This window comes from Pelobates fuscus, chromosome 1, assembly GCF_036172605.1.
Source record: "Pelobates fuscus isolate aPelFus1 chromosome 1, aPelFus1.pri, whole genome shotgun sequence".
Lineage (NCBI taxonomy): Eukaryota > Metazoa > Chordata > Amphibia > Anura > Pelobatidae > Pelobates > Pelobates fuscus.
In genome coordinates, this window is record NC_086317.1 from 340,695,626 (window position 1) to 340,713,256 (window position 17,631).

Genomic DNA, 17,631 nt, shown 5'->3' on the forward strand with positions numbered 1-17,631 from the left:
ATAATAAAATTAATAAATAAAATATTCAAACAAAATTTAATATAAATTATATATACATATGTAATTTCATTCTAACTGTATTTTGTTATTAATATATATATATATATATATAGGTAACAAAATACACTTAGAATGACATTCTATATATATCTATCTATATATAAAATGCAAATAACCGCAAATATATATACCGTATATACTCGAGTATAAGCCGAGTTTTTCAGCACATTTTTTGTGCTGAAAAACCCCAACTCGGCTTATACTCGAGTCAATAGTCTGTATTATGGCAATTTGCATTGCCATAATACAGACAGGGGCTGTGGGGGCTGCAGAGAGATGTTACTTACCTTTCCTGCAGCTCCTGTCAGCTCTCTCCTCCTCCGCCGGTCTGTTCAGCTCTTCTGTCAGCTCACAGTGTAAATCTCGCGAGAGCCGCGGCTCTCGCGAGATTTACACTGGGAGCTGACCGAGGTGCTGAACGGACCGGCGGAGGAGGAGAGTGCTGACAGGAGCTGCAGGAAAGGTAAGTAACATCTCTCTGCAGCCCCCACAGCCCCCTCCTACACAGTGCCCATCCACTGGACCACCAGGGAAGGAGAGCCGAAAAAATGTATATATGTTAATAAAAAAATAAAAATAATAAAATAAAAAAATAATAATAAAAAAAATGTAATGAAACAAAAAAAAATATTAAAATAATAATTAAAAAATAAAACATGCCCACCCCCCACCAAGGCTCTGCATCACACTCTGCATTACACACACGCATACACACACTGCATTCATACACACACACACTGCATTCATACACACACACTGCATTCATACACACACACTGCATTCATACACACACACTGCATTCATACACACACACACTGCATTCATACACACACACACTGCATTCATACACACACACACTGCATTCATACACACACACACTGCATTCATACACACACACACTGCATTCATACACACACACACTGCACTCATACACACACACTGCATTCATACACACACACTGCATTCATACACACACACAGCACTCATACACACAGCATTCTCATACACACACACTGCACACACACAGCATTCATACACACACACTGCATTCATACACACACACACTGCATTCATACACACACACTGCACTCATACACACACACTGCACTCATACACACTGCACTCATACACACACTGCACTCATACACACACTGCACTCATACACACACTGCACTCATACACACACTGCACTCATACACAGCATTCTCATACACAGCATTCTCATACACACACACTGCACTCATACACACAGCATTCTCATATACACACACTGCTCTCATACACACACTGCATTCTCATACACACACACTGCATTCTCATACACACACTGCATTCATTATATACACACACTGCATTCATTATATACACACACTGTAAATAAATATTCAATTAATATAATTTTTTAAGGATCTAATTTTATTTAGAAATTTACCAGCAGCTGCTGCATTTCCCACCCTAGTCTTATACTCGAGTCAATAAGTTTTCCCAGTTTTTTGGGGTAAAATTAGGGGCCTCGGCTTATATTCGGGTCGGCTTATACTCGAGTATATACGGTATGTATATATATATATATATATATATATATATATATATATATATATATATATATATATAGATAAATACATATAATTACATAAAATATTACATTAGTATACACGTAGAATTTAAATACCTATAAATGCATATGTATTAAAATTCTACGTGTATATTTAAGTAATCTTTTAACATACGGTAATTAGGTGATTTGATTAATTAAAATTTGATTGACATGCCTGACAACACAGGGAGAAAGTGCAGAGAATTTAATTCGCAAGCACTATATTTGACCCTGTAACTCTCCAAAACAACATAAAACCTGTACATGGGGGGTACTGTTTTACTCGGGAGACTTCGCTGAACTCAAATATTAGTGTTTCAAATTGGTAAATTGTATTACAACGATGATATTTTAAGTAAAAGTGACGTTTTTTTGCATTTTTTTACAAACGAACGGCACTTTTATGGACTATATTATTGTTGTAATAAGTTTTACTGTTTTAAAACACTAATATTTGTGTTTAGTGAAGTCTCCCGAGAATAACAGTACCCCCCATGTACAGGTTTCATGGTGTTTTGGAAAGTTAGAGAGTCACATATAAGGCTTGCATTTCATTTTTTTAACATTGAAATTTGCCAGATTGGTTATGTTGCCTTTGAGAGCGTATGGTAACCCAGGAATGAGAATTACCCCCATGATGGCATACCATTTGCAAAAGTAGACAACCCAAGGTATTGCAAGTGGGGTATGTCCAGTCTTTTTTTAGTAGCCACTTAGTCACAAACACTGGCCAAATATTAGTTTTTTTGCTTTTTTAACACAAAAACAAATATGAACGCTAACTTTGGCCAGTGTTTGTGACTAAGTGGCTACTAAAAAAGACTAAACATACCCCACTTTCAATACCTTTGGTTGTCTACTTTTTAAAATGGTATGCCATTATGGGGGTAATTCTCATTGCTGGGCTACCACACCGTCTCAAAGGTAACATTGCCAATCTGGCAAATTTCTACTTGAAAATGGAACGTTATATATTTGACCCTGTAACTTTCCAAAACGCCCTAAAACCTGTTAATGGGGGTTACTGTTGTACTCGTGAGACATCGCTGATTACAAATATGTGCATTTTTGTGCAGTAAAACCTAACAGTATTATGGCATTCACAGCTAAAATGTCAGACGGAAATACAAATTGTAAAAAAATCTTATTTTCTCACATTTTTTTATTCATAATGAATTATGTTCCATATATGAATAGTTAATGGTAAATTAAAGCCCTGTTTCTCCTGAACAAAATGATATATAATAAGTGTGGGTGCATATAATTTGAAAGAGGGGAACTACGGGTGAACAGACATATAGCGCAAATTCTAGTTTTTGTTTACGTTTTGTTTTGATCAGAACGTGCACTATTGACTCCGTCCTGAAGGGGTTAAACTGGTGTTTATTTTGTATTTTGATCTAAAAACTGCGTTATTGTTTGCTGAATCCCAGCCCAGTGTTTACTGTTCACTTTATGTCAGAGTATATAATTAATGTATACATATTACAGTGTGTCCTCTATTGTTTTATATGCTTTTATAGTAAAACAAAATTTGGTGAGGTAATGTGTAAAACATAAATATGTATTAAATAAATAATAATAATAATAAAAATATATATATTTTATTTTTAATTTAATTTATTTTTTATTCCTTTTTTTTGTTGTTTTTAACCATCACACCATATTTGAAGATGTGTCATTAGTTGGTTTGTGCAGTTCATCCTAGCTTAATTTCTGTTGTTCTTTTTGTACAAGTCCAGTAGTGATATCTTTTTATGAAGTAGCCTTATTCGTAAAATAGTGTAAAATAATGTTCTTGTTCATTACGCTTGCTTTCACAAACATTTTATCATTTGTGGTACTATTTTTCAGTTGTATATTTTGTGATATGTTTCATGTGTTAATTAAGACAATTCTGTTCTTAAAGTAACCCTTTCTAAAGGGAATCCCCCCCCCAACCCCCTGTGAGAATTTAAAAGTCAGATTGACTTGCTTTGTATATTGTGGTGTGCTGGTCTCGGTCTCCTTGACTGAGATTACCAATCTTGGTGATCTCAGCAAGTTCAATGTTTTTCTATAGGAAAGCATTGAGAGGCTAGTGCGCATGCGTGACAAAACTCTGCGCTGTGCCATTCAGATGGTCTCAATGAGACAATCTGATTTGAAATAGCAGAGTTTCACCTGGCTATTTTGGTGGAAGCTCCTCTAATGGTCGTCAGAGTGGGCATCCTTCGGCCCAGATGTTGTGGACTACGTCTCCCCTGATGCCTTGCCAGCATTGTGGCTGTAAGACCATAGTGGGAGATGTAGTGGCCGACATCTTAAGTGCTGAAGGTTGCCTACCCCTGCTCTACAGGCATTTAAACCCTGTAATGTAGTAAACATTGCTGTTTTTGCACAATGTTTTAAAACTGAAGTGATTATAGTGCCAATCTTCCATTCTTCCCTTGTGCCATTCTTCCGTTTAGTGGTAAACCATTTTTGGGCGGTTCGGTGCTAAATGAGAGTCCCCGGCAGTCAGTCCCCTTTGTGCTGCTTGGTCTAATGAGGAAACACTACCCTGAGTAGCAGCGGGCAGCGGTAATTATCTGAGTGTGTCAGCTCCCTGCTTGGAGCCTGTCACACCCTCCTATTGCTGGTATGAATTGGTAATGCCTTAGCTATGCCTACAGTGGAGGTTGGGCTATGATTGCCATGTATCGCCATTCAATGTTAAACTGCTTGTAAATGGCTTAACATCGAATTAACAGTTTTGGAGAACTGCAGGCACTTTAACCAACTCAATGAGATGAAATGGTTATAATGTCTAGAGTGTGCTGTTACCTGTTGACCTTCCAATTGCTCTGTTAGATGTGATGTGTACTTCTAGATCTGAAACATGAAAAGTATGAGATAAAAAAAAAAGCAGAGAATACGCCATCCCTTGTTTTACCTACCAGCCTATCTGAACTTTATCTCTTTCTGTTCTAGTACTTGTGTTAAAAAGACTTATCTTGGCTGTACTTTGTTTTAAATGGATACAGGAATACATGCTGTTTCGGACTCACATTTACTGTTTACTGATGAGCTGTCCTTTGATTATGTGTTGTATATTTTCTATCAAGAAAATAATCAAATAGAGGATTGTTTGTACCATGAGTTCCTGTGGAACTCTCTTCCCTCCTCCGTTAGATGCTCACCCAGTCTCCACTCCTTCAAAAAATCGTTAAAAACCCACTTCTTCATAAAAGCGTATCAATTAAACTCTTAATAGCTCCCAACTGATTCCTCTTCTGCAACTGTCACTAGTCTAATACTATCCTTGCCTTTTGTGTCATTTTACCCCATTCCCTCTAGCATGTAAGCTCAACCCCTCTGTTCCTGTGTGTCCAACTTGTCTGGTTACAACTACATGTCTGTTCGTCCACCCATTGTAAAGCGCTGCGGAATTTGACGGCGCTCTATAAATAATAGAATAATAATAATAATGTGACATACAGCCGAAACTAATTACATCAATGAAACCTTGACTTGGCAGCTTGATCATTTATTATGCAAATTAATATATTTTTAGAATTGAAAGTTGATTGTGAGTTCTTTGATTTAAAGTGTATCTGTTATTTTTGCCTAATACAATAATTCTCTTTTCTTTAGTTTTTTTGGAATTTGGAAAATTCGATTCTGTTGCTTTTGCTTTTTTGCAGGAAACTCAGTGTATAAGGGTTCTATTTTCTTATATACTCCATGTGTGCTCTTAACCCCTTAAGGACACATGACATGTGTGACATGTCATGATTCCCTTTTATTCCAGACGTTTGGTCCTTAAGGGGTTAAAGGACCACTATAGGCACCCAGACCACTTCAGTTTAATGAAGTGGTCTGGGTGCCAGGTCCATTTAGGGTTAACCCTGCCTGCTGTAAACATAGCAGTTTCAGAGAAACTGCTATGTTTACATATGGGTTAATCCAGCCTCTAGTGGCAGTCTCATTGACAGCCGCTAGAGGCACTTCTGCTTTTCTCACTGTGATTTTCACAGTGAGAAGACGCCAGCGTCCATAGTAAAGCATTGAGAATGCTTTCCTATGGACTGGATAAATGCGCGCGCGGCTCTTGCCGTGCATGTGCATTCAGCGGATGACTGGAGGAGGAGGAGAGTCCCCAGCACCGAGGGAGCCTGGCGCTGGAGAAAGGTGAGTGTTTAACCCCTTTCCTCCCCCTTCAGCCCGGCGGGAGTGGGACCCTGAGGGTGGGGGCACCCTCAGGACACTATAGTGCCAGGAAAACTAGTATGTATTCCTGGCACTATAGTGGTCCTTTAAACATAAATAATAACACAGAGATAGCACATACGGTTTATACAGTTGTAATTATTTTCTTCTATTAAATTCAAGCTATTTTGTAAATATAGGGCAACTTTACTTCTTCTGGCTTTAATCACTTGTAATATGATCAAATAATTTACCTTTAGACCTTGCTTAGACCCTTTTTTCTTACTATTTACTGCATGCAAACGGACTGTTGCATATCGTCATTGGGACAACTAGTTAGTAAGGTTGAAGTGGTAGTGTGCCAGTGACACCATTCAAGTCAATGGTCCCGATACATCAGGGTTATGTAACCTGGCACAAATTGTGTGCAGTCCCACAGTGCACACAACCAGACCTTCCCATGTGCAAAGCACTATATGTGGGGGCAAATACGCCCTGGAGAAATTCTGAGCAACTGCAAACTTGCTGGACCATTTTTGCAGCTTCTGCTCAGGTGTATAAGCCAAAGAAAAAGCCGAGATGGTAGTAAAGGTAAGGTATGGCGTTGGCTGAACTAAGCCATCAGGCAATCAATCAAGCAGGGGAAGACGGGTAAAAAACTAATCGTGATAGAACAACGAAAGTCCCTAAGGTAGAATAATATCTGCACAAAATAAAGGAAAAGTTTGGACATGACATTTATTATGCATCTATAAAAAATAATCGCATTCAGTATGTATTACTACGGTTTCCTTGTAAGTTATAGACATTAATAGTCCATTATAGACATTTATTAGAGGTACACAGTGTTTGAGAGTACAACAAAGATCTCTTGTCCTTGAACATAGATTTGTAATATTTGTACAGAACTATTCCATATTCAATGATTTGTTTTTTTAACCTAAATCAGCGGCAATAACAATATTATTATCAAGGATGCTAAATCAAACTGTGTGATTCTTTTACAGACTTTGGAAATGCCAACTCTTCAGAATATATCCTGCAGTGTTCGACCTGGTGAATTGCTGGCTGTGATCGGACCTGTTGGAGCAGGCAAAGTGAGTTTTATCTTTCCCCTCAGCTAGAAAGGCCTAAAGTGGGTGACTTTACAGTGTAATGAAAACGCTAATACTTTTTGTAAGCTGCTTTCAGGATAGGTTATTGAGCTTGTTGTGAAAGAGAATGTGTGTGTTCACATCGATTGTTCAAATGCATTCCACATGAGTGATGCAATGTCACATAAAGCCGCCTGGGGTGTTATTTACGTTTTTGTCAAGACACAATAGATTTTCGACTTTTATCTACTTTTAATCCCTCTCGTAATAGTTAGGAACGTTTTGACGTGCACATGTATTTTTGTGTAATTCATACTGTATTGTATTTCCATATAGGATTGTACCTATATCGTAATGAATCCTTTAACTCTTTGATTGGCAGTATTTTTTTTTTTTTTTTTGCATTTTGTGCATAATGGAAACTGGGCTAATCCTGAGAATTTTTCCATCTTATCATTCAAATTGAATTCCAACAAAAACATGTGATTTTACATATAGAAATGTATAGCTTGTTTCTCTTAAAGGACTCTTCTTTTGGTACTATGAAATTATGAATGTATCAGTACATATCATTTAGTAATAATATAATATATGGAAAAAGGAATTCCATTTAACAATTGAACTTTTACCCAATATTGGACTCTAAAGACATATTTACAAATTGTGTGCCTATATGAACACATATGTATTTTTTTTCTTTTGTCTTAAATTTGGAAATCTGCAACGCTATATAAAACTGTTGTAGCGTTCCAAAAGTAAAAATAAATACAAAATCACAATGATTTTTAGTATACATCTGGACTATAAAAAGGTTCACACAAATCTTCACTCGAAATTGAATAGTTCAGACTTGTCAACAAAGTCTCTTAAGAACAGCACAGCAATGGTTATATAGTTCAGTGACACGACTTGTCTTTGCAGTTTGGGGGAAAGCTAAGAGTAACGTGATTGACATTTAAGTCTTTGCCTATCACATAACCCTCCTATGTTTAGCACTCAAAGGAATTAAAGGTAATGCAGACTGGAGAGATGATTTTTATACTCAATGTTTTTTTCAACATAAGTTAAAGTAGAATAAACATATCACATGATGCTGCTACCTTCATAAAGATTCAAGATTGGGTGTACAATTTAGGCTCTTAATTAAAACAAGTAGCATCTATTAAATCTAAGATTTTCATGTTTGTGGTTTGTCAGATAGGAAATTTCTGATTTTCTTTAAATGTCATATTACCAGTGTTTCCAGTATTGATTCATTAACGGATGTCAATTCATATAGAGGCTGACATGTGGTATTTTAAACATGATCTTACCTTCCTGAGAACACAATATATTTTTTTATTGTATTTTGTCAGGCTTGTCTGTAGATTGACCTCTTACAATAGGATTTCACGTAATACCGAACGCTACACGAGAACTGTTGACAGCTGCAAAACGTTATAAATAGTTATTAACGTGAACCTTTTTCAAAAATATGCAAAATATGCAATGCAAAAAACAAAACTCAATAGCATTAGATTCATAATTAGAGCTCAGCAAATGCCATGCTAGGAGATAATGAAAGATAATGAAAAATAAGCATCCAGACAAGCAAGTAAAGGGAGACACGGTTTAATGTGTGCGGTCGGCGGAAATAACTCACCATAGTAGTAAGGTCACAAGGAGTTTTGCCATTCAATGCTAGTGAATATACATTTTCACATTTTTAAAACCATAATTTGCGGTCCCCATTAATTGTACCATCACACCGGTACTGTTTCCTACAGCCCTTTGCATTCTTATTACATCGGTTGAAAATAAGCAATAGATGCTGTGAGTAGTCAGCAGCTAGAAAAAAAGACAGCTGTTGGTAGATAGGTGTTTTAGTGAGTCTCACTAAATTGGCCATTGTCTGTATATTGAATGTAAAGAGTTCCTGTAATAGACCTCTCTACATGCCATAACGGTTTAAAAAAATAAAATCATATTTATGCATTTCTTTTTCCCTTTGGTTAGTAATGCAATTCTTGTTGTTGAATGTTCTATGATGTATTGTATGCATGTTTTAACTTTTCCTAGTGCATCCCTATACATGTCTTTTGTTCGGATCCATACATTGTGTAAGTAAATTGTGTTGATGTACGTTTTGTGATTAACGTGTATTTCTTTCCCCTGTATTCTGCAGTCATCCCTTCTAAGTGCAGTACTTGGCGAGCTGCCTAAAGATAAAGGGTTTGTGGATGTCAGAGGTAAAATTGGATACGTGTCCCAACAGCCATGGGTATTTTCAGGCACTGTCAGAAGTAACATATTATTTGGGAAAGAATATGTTCAAGAAAAGTATGAAAAAGTCCTCAGAGTTTGTGCTCTTAAAAAGGTACATTTTGGTGCAAGTGAGGTGTTTATTTGAAGGAAGTTTATACAATTTTTGGGGTATTTGAGGTCAACAATGAGTTTGTATTTGTAAACAGAATTTGTTAGGGCACAAATTAATATATTATTTCAGTGGAAAGAACAGTTTAGGCACCATAACTTCCAGGAGGCCCCTGGATGCTCTCTTACTTTAAGGTGTTAAACCATTCTAGAACAGTTTAACTCCTAAGGGTGCTTCCGACGCACATCTCCAGGTCTCCCAGGCGGGATCCAGCATCTAAAACAGGAGTAACAGGAAGCACGGAGTGCTGGACTGGGGTGCCACTGATTGGCTAGAGCGGTCAGCTGACACTCTAAGCTAATCAGTAGGTCCTCAATTAGAAAAAAAGGTACAGGATTTGTGGAGGTTGGTGCTGGAGGCAACCTTTGGAGTTAAACTTTTGAGGTAAGAGTGTCCAGGGGCCTTGGCTAAATAGGATTAAACTTGGAGAAATTCCACAGGGAGATCTCTAAATTGGTTATTTTTTGGAACAATGTGGCAGTGCTGGAATAGAATATCCTGTCTCTATCCTTATACAATGAGTTATGGAGCTTGGGAGTCTGATTCATATTTACAGAGGGATTACTGAGATATTCACTATTTTAACAGATACCCTAATTCAATAGGCAAACAGAAACACACTTTGGCTTCAGTGTTCATTTTGGCAAGAAACAAAGCCTAACAAATCACTGAATAAGTAAAACCGTGAATAACTATGTTGCTAAATTCTATCTATTTCCTTATACCGAACTGCAGTCAAGTTTATTCCAGCACAGCCACATTGTTCCAAAAAATAACCAATTTAGCGATCTCCATTTGAGATTTCTCTTAGTTTAATTCTATTTAACTAAATTAGGGTCAAGCCCTAGGGTAGAATTGGTACCACCGACACTGACAAACCCTTATCGGTAATATTTACTGAAAAATAATTTTTAAAATTAATTTCTGGACATGTGCCTTAGCCATGTAGTTTTGCCAAGTTTTAGGTCTGTTTCAGAAAGGTGTCAACACGTGCAACATGCCAATAACACTGTTTCTTCAAAGACGTCTTGATATTATCTCTTCCAAAAATCACATCACAGAGGGCATGTAGTTGCACACCTACAGCTTTTTATATGCCCCATAAGATGCCATGTGATGAAAACATAATGAATTAACGGATGAGCTGCTTGTGTTGTGATAGTTACATTTTTGTACATATCTCTGCAGGACATGCTGCAGTTAGACGATGGAGACTTGACTGTAATAGGAGATCGAGGTGTTACACTGAGTGGTGGGCAGAAAGCTCGTGTAAATTTAGCTAGGTAAGACATAATGCTTTTTAAGTTTTTCAAAAATTTACAAAACTTACAACCAAAAATGGTATTCGAAATTGTGATACTAACCTAGCTTAATATGTAGATTTTCAGAAGAAACTATGACTTAATCCCCTGTTTGGCACTTGTGGGGTGACCACGTCTGGCAGTCTGTATGGCACGGTGAGAACTGTGACAGTGCCCCCTTCACTGGGCATGAACAGGCTCTTTAGAGTTATAGTACACCTCAGTGTCAGAACCACTATCTGTATCAATATGTTCCTTGTAATAAATGTCCCCAGAGTGGAGCCCCTTTTTTTTTTCTTATTACTTTACAGAGAGGGTAGTGGATGCATGGAATAGCCTTCCAGCTGAAGTGGTAGAGGTTAACACAGTGAGGGAGTTTAAGCATGTGTGGCATAGGCATAAGGCTATCCTAGACTTAAGATAAGGCCAGGGACTAATGGAAGTATTTAGAAAATGGGGCAGACTAGATGGGCCGAATGGTTCTTATCTCCTGTCACATTCTATGTTTCTATTGTTCTGTTACTTTTATACATTTGAAATGCAAATTACGCAGATTTCCTCCATAAGCACCCGTTTGGTATTGTAACTGGACCAGAATTAGTCTGGGTGCTATCTATTTTAACAGAAAATGCCTGCTAATGGGATCCAAATGTGCGCAGACATATTTAGTTTTTCACATTAGTAGTACTGAAATAAATCTGTAGAGTCACTATCCTATTTTAATAAAGTCCAGTGCAGCATTATGTGGTAAACATGACCGTGTTGAAATTATCCCCCCCCCCTCCCCCCTCCCCCAAATGTATTGAATACATCATGTATCACAAAAATACATTATGTATTCAATGTAGAATTTTGAGAGATACTTGTCACACCACCAACCCAGAGCTGTATGCTTTGTATGCGTTGTTCTCTGCCAAATGTCTTCATGGATTTGCTCTGCTTGATGACACTTGCTCATGCAGGGCAAGCCTCCTGTGTGCTGCTGACACTCTGGCAGTGACATTGTGTTACCCTGTTTCCTATGCTCCTGAGCCAACATTAGCAGCATCAGCTAGGGAGTTTCTGTAGTAACCACAGCGCATGCACTATGGATGCCATGTGTAAAGAGCAGAAAGACTGCTTGTGGGAGGTCTTCTCTGCTCTCCCTCGTCAGTTAATTATTCGCCATAGTCTATGACAAAAATATAACTGACAGGTGGGAGACAGACCTATTTTGACATCGATCCTCCTCCCCAACTATACATTTGTTAGCAAAACTATTAACACAATGTATATACAGAAATGTATTAACACAATGTATATATAGAAATGTATGCACTTTAAAAAAGAGCCTGAAAAGTAACCTTTAATCTGTCCAAAGCAACTAAATTTCAACTGCATTATGTTTAGAACTAAATATTATACCACAGCCGAACAATCTGTTAATATGCCAAGTTCATATTGGGGTTGACACAAGCGCCGGACTGGGAAAAAATTTGTCCCGGACATTTTTAAATCACAGAGAGTGTGTGTTTTGTCATCACCAATGACAAACACACCCCCTCTCAATGTGAGCATGTTAGTTCAATGCTCTTCCAAGGCAGACCATGCTCTGCTGAAGAGCCCTAGCATGAGCTCTGCTGAAGAGCTCTAGCATGGGAAAAAAGCCCTGTATTTGTTCTGCACAGTGCAAGCAAATTTAACAACATGATTGCTCTGTATTTCTTTGCAACCTGTCTCTGGTGTCTTTATAAATGGGATACCAGGAGACAAAAGGGCCAGGAAAGAGTATTGTGCATGTGTTTGGAGCCTGCTTGTGGGATTGCGTGTGTGTAGAGTGAGCTGATTGTGGTGTGGTATTGTGTAAGGTCGGTTTTAGTAGTGTTGTGTTTGTGGTGTAATGTAATGTGTGTGTGTGTGGTGGTGCTAGTGGTGAGTGAACTCTAGCCTGTGGAGCTAGAGTTCACGCTTGCGATATCGGGGGTGCTGCCATGGCAATGCTCCGGGTCTGGCGAGAGAGGAGGACCCGGTGGAGCTCTATCTTGCAGCTCCACCGGGTCCTCCACTCCCTCCTCCCTCCCCAGCCGCATGTCTGTGCAAGTGGGCCGATGAGGGAGATCTTTGACCGGCCCGTCATGGAATGCAGCAGGGCTGGCGGTCGGATAGCAGTGGAGATCACAGGACCTCCCGGCTGACCTCGGCCCATGGCCATCGCAGCCCACCTGGCATTTGCCCGGTGTCCCCGATGGCCAGTCCAGGCCTGGTTGACACTACAGTGAGCTAAGAATGAGATATTGAACTTCATTGACAATACATACCCTGGCTAAAATCTGACCTCTCTCTGAGGTTTTAGGTTGTACCCTATGTGCTCAGATTTGTTTAGATCTGTTCTTATGTACTAAATTCCCAGAAAAAACTGCCCAGGTTTTTTAAACATATATTGCTATTGTTCTATATTGCCCTTGCATGTTCTGGGTTTTTGTATGATGCATGAATGTATACTGGATGGGTAAGAATCTGCATTAACCCCTTAACGCCGTTACGGCGTGCTATGCCGTCACGGGTTAAGTGGGCTTTAAAGCCGTTATGACGGCATAGCACGCCGTAACGGCTTGCAGCCCCAGGAGGTAAGTTATACTTACCTCCGCCGCGATCCGCTTCGGGAGGACTGCCTCACAGCCCAGGCAGCCCTCCCACGGCAAATGAGGCCCCCTATAGCTGGCTGTGGATCTGCCAGCAGGGGGACTGTTTGAAATATCAGACAGTCCCCCTGCTGGTGGGAAGTATAAAAAATAAATAAAAGACAAGTGTAAAAATAAATTAAATATATTTTTATATATATATAATATGTATATATATTATATGTATAATATATATACATATTATATATATGTAACGTCATACAAAGTGTATTTTAATATTAATATAAGTATATATATTAATATTAAAATACACTTAGAATGACGTTACATATATATAATATGTATATATATATTATATATATAATAGATGTACATATATATATTATATATAAATACGTATAATTAAAATAATAAATAAATTAAATAATAAAATAAATAAATAAAATATTGAAACAAAATTTAATATAAATTATATATGCATATGTAATTTCATTCTAACTGTATTTTGTTATTAATATATATATATCGGTAACAAAATACACTTAGAATGACATTCTATATATATCTATATATATATATATATATAAAATACAAATAACCGCAAATATATATATATATATAGATAAATACATATAATTACATAAAAGATTACATTAGTATACACGTAGAATTTAAATACCTATAAATGCATATATATATTAAAATTCTACATGTATATTTAAATAATCTTTTAACGTAATTGTGATTTGATTAATTAAAATTTGATTGACATGCATGACAACACAGGGAGAAAGTGCAGAGAATTTAATTCGCAAGCACTATATTTGACCCTGTAACTCTCCAAGACACCATAAAACCTGTACATAGGGGGTACTGTTTTACTCGGGAGACTTCGCTGAACTCAAATATTCATGTTTCAAACTGGTAAATTGTATTACAACGATGATATTTTAAGTAAAAGTGAAGTTTTTTGCATTTTTTACAAGCGAACTGCACTTTTATGGTCTATATTATTGTTGTAATATGTTTTACTGTTTTAAAACACTAATATTTGTGTTTAGTGAAATCTCCCGAGAATAACAGTACCCCCCATGTACAGGTTTTATGGTGTTTTGGAACGTTAGAGAGTCACATATAAGGCTTGCATTTCATTTTTTTCACATTGAAATTTGCCAGATTGGTTATGTTGCCTTTGAGAGCGTATGGCAGCCCAGGAATGAGAATTACCCCCATGATGGCATACCATTTGCAAAAGTAGACAACCCAAGGTATTGCAAGTGGGGTATGTCCAGTCTTTCTTAGTAGCCACTTAGTCACAAACACTGGCCAAATATTCGTTTTTTGCTTTTTTCACACAAAAACAAATATGAACGCTAACTTTGGCCAGTGTTTGTGACTAAGTGGCTACTAAAAAAGACTAAACATACCCCACTTTCAATACCTTGGCTTGTCTACTTTTTCAAATGGTATGCCATTATGGGGGTAATTCTCATTCCTGGGCTACCACACCGTCTCAAAGGTAACATTACCAATCTGGCAAATTTCAATTTGAAAATGTAATGTTCTATATTTGACCCTGTAACTTTCCAAAACAACATAAAACCTGTTAATGGGGGGTACTGTTGTACTCGTGAGACATCGCTGATTACAAATATGTGCATTTTTTTTGCAGTACAGTATTATGACATTCACAGTTAAAATGTCAGACGGAAATGCAAATTTAAAAAAAAATCTTATTTTCTCACATTTTTTTTACTTTTATTCATAATAAATGATGTTCCATATATGAATAGTTAATGATAGATTAAAGCCCTGTTTCTCCTGAACAAAATGATATATAATAAGTGTGGGTGCATATAATTTGAAAGAGGGGAACTACGGGTGAACAGACACATAGCGCAAATTCCAGTTTTTGTTTACGTTTTGTTTTGATCAGAACGTGCACTATTGACTCCGTCCTGAAGGGGTTAATCATTATACTATAAATATGATTTATTTTTGATTTTTTTTTTTAGTAGTCTGTAACTAAAACAAAAACACCGTCTGAAATTTATTTTTATTGACCAATTTGAATAATTACCTACCGTATTTAAAAATCATGTTGTCTTTCTGTATTATTGCACTGGACTAAAGTACCAGTATATTTTGCACAATAGATATAGCTATTTAGAAAACTAATCTCTTTCAATTGCCTAAACTCTATCTAATATGACCTGTGATTTATTTTTATTTTTTTTCTACAGAGCTGTTTACCAAGACGCAGACATTTATCTTCTGGATGATCCTCTAAGTGCTGTTGATGCCGAAGTCGGAAGGCACCTGTTTGAAAAGTGTGTTATTTATAGCACTGAGCTTTATCACGTTCTGTTTCACGTTTCGTGTTCCTCATATGCCTATTCTAAATTCAGCAATTGTTGGATCTTTTTAAAGGCACTAAGGCCACTTAACCTCAATGAAGTGGTCTGGTCATTTTAACTCTTTATTTAAAATAGCATTTTGTAGAAACCGTTATGTTTACATTAAAGGGTTAAAAACACCTTTGGTGGCTATCTTCCTGACAGGCTACTAGAGACGGTTCTACCTCTAGAGCAGAGTCAGACTCTGTTCTCAGTCAACTGCTGTTCATAGTGTTTTGCCTTGCATCTCGTTTCTCGTCCTTAATGCTTCTCTATGAGAAACATTGGATTGGACGAGACAGTGGAAGATGTCAGCAGCTGTGCTGACAAAGATGGTGGCAGAGAGGGCTGCTCCAGTGGAGTTGTCTCGGCACTGGAAAGTTATCTTTGTCTAACTTTACTTTTTAAACACGAGTGGGGTGGACAGAGCAACAGAAGGGAACTTTATAGTCCTGAAAAAAACCCTGTTATTTTTGAGACCATATCTCCCCTTAAAATGAGTGACTTGGTGTAATAGCAGGTTGGAGGATTTCCAGTATGTTACAGTATAACCGCTTGGACACATAAAAACCACTGTCAAGTCTTACTGATGTCCTACGTTGATTTTAGAACTTTTTACAATCTACATGTTTTAGAGTTATGACTGTTTTGAGATGCTTTCAGAGTGGTGCTATGGAAGTTTGTCTGAGAAATTTCAGTTCTATGTCTGTACACACGGTCTTCTTTGGTTTGATTATTTGTTTCCTAAAGTTTGCCTTTGCCTCTGGTTACAATTTTTGTTGCCATCTTTGATGTTTTGTTTTCTCCACTAAACAACACTGTTATCTTAATAAATTCAGACATTTGTTTTCTCGGCACAGGCAGATGATTTTGGATCTGTATGACAATGCTCACAAAGTTACTTTGATGATTAGTTACCCTTTCATATTCCCACAAACTGAACTGATGCTCAATGCCTTGATTATGCCGTGAAACATATTCACTATACAGAACACATTTGTTACCCGTCAAGGCCCAAGGATATGAAACATTTATCGGTTCAGCAATACTGTAAGAATTTGCACATGAAATGTGTCAGACAAAGCATTTAAATTAAGGCATAGCAGCTTGTCATCTGGGTGTTTTTATCGAGTCCGAATGTAACATAACAGACGATTGAAAAAAAAAAAAATGTTCTCTATCTAGATTCTGTCAAGAGTTCTTTTGAAACGGAACGTTTTTTCTGTTTTGTTCTCTACAATGAAACTGCACTCTAGCACAGTCTTTTTTCAGAGCTTTTCTTTCAAATGCATGTACACTGGTATTAAAACACCAGAGCTACAGAAAAGAGATGTTTTATTAGGATTCCAAGTGTGTGGCCCTGACACAAGTCCTCTACATGTATTCATTTCTTTAGAATAATACCAATTTCGTACATAAATTCTTATATGCTTTTCTGGATGGCCTTGGTGTGCTCTGGTGATTAAATGATTTATCCTGTCATTACTATTGTTGTGATCAGCCTGTTTCCTACTTTTGGGAATGACCGATGATTACTTTTGGATATTGGTCTGTTGCGTTGTTGAATACTGTAATTAAAGACCCATTAACTTTATTTGTTGCATTCAACGAAGAAATAAAAAAGGCTTTGTTTCTCGGATTTGGAATTCCAAATACCTTTTAAAAGGCACACACTGAATTACATTGAATTGAAAACCACTATATTTCGAAATGTAGTCCAAAATACCAGTTATAGTCACAGCTGGTCTATGTCAGGGTAAGTTTTTCCATTTAGTTTTTAGTTTACTGAAATGTAATGTTTAGTGAATACAACACAATAATTACATTTTTCACAGAATGTGGTTTTTCCAGTTCATTGGTTACTAGAAATATTGATCGTTTGCAGCATTCCAACTTCACCAGTGCTGAAGCCCACATGATGCTTTTACACGTGATAAAGGATTTAAAGGGATATAAAATAAAGTGAGATGTGGTGAGAA

The 17,631-nt window shown here is 37.2% G+C and overlaps 1 protein-coding gene across 1 annotated transcript in view; it reads left to right on the forward strand.

The window, feature by feature from the left end:
• Positions 1-17,631, forward strand: part of ABCC4 (ATP binding cassette subfamily C member 4 (PEL blood group)) — a 263,208-nt gene that overhangs the window by 89,718 nt on the left and 155,859 nt on the right. The window contains exons 10-13 of the mRNA XM_063425748.1: positions 6,835-6,924; positions 9,086-9,277; positions 10,523-10,617; positions 15,500-15,586. Coding sequence (XP_063281818.1) covers positions 6,835-6,924; positions 9,086-9,277; positions 10,523-10,617; positions 15,500-15,586 — 464 coding nt within the window. The remainder of the gene's footprint in view (positions 1-6,834; positions 6,925-9,085; positions 9,278-10,522; positions 10,618-15,499; positions 15,587-17,631) is intronic.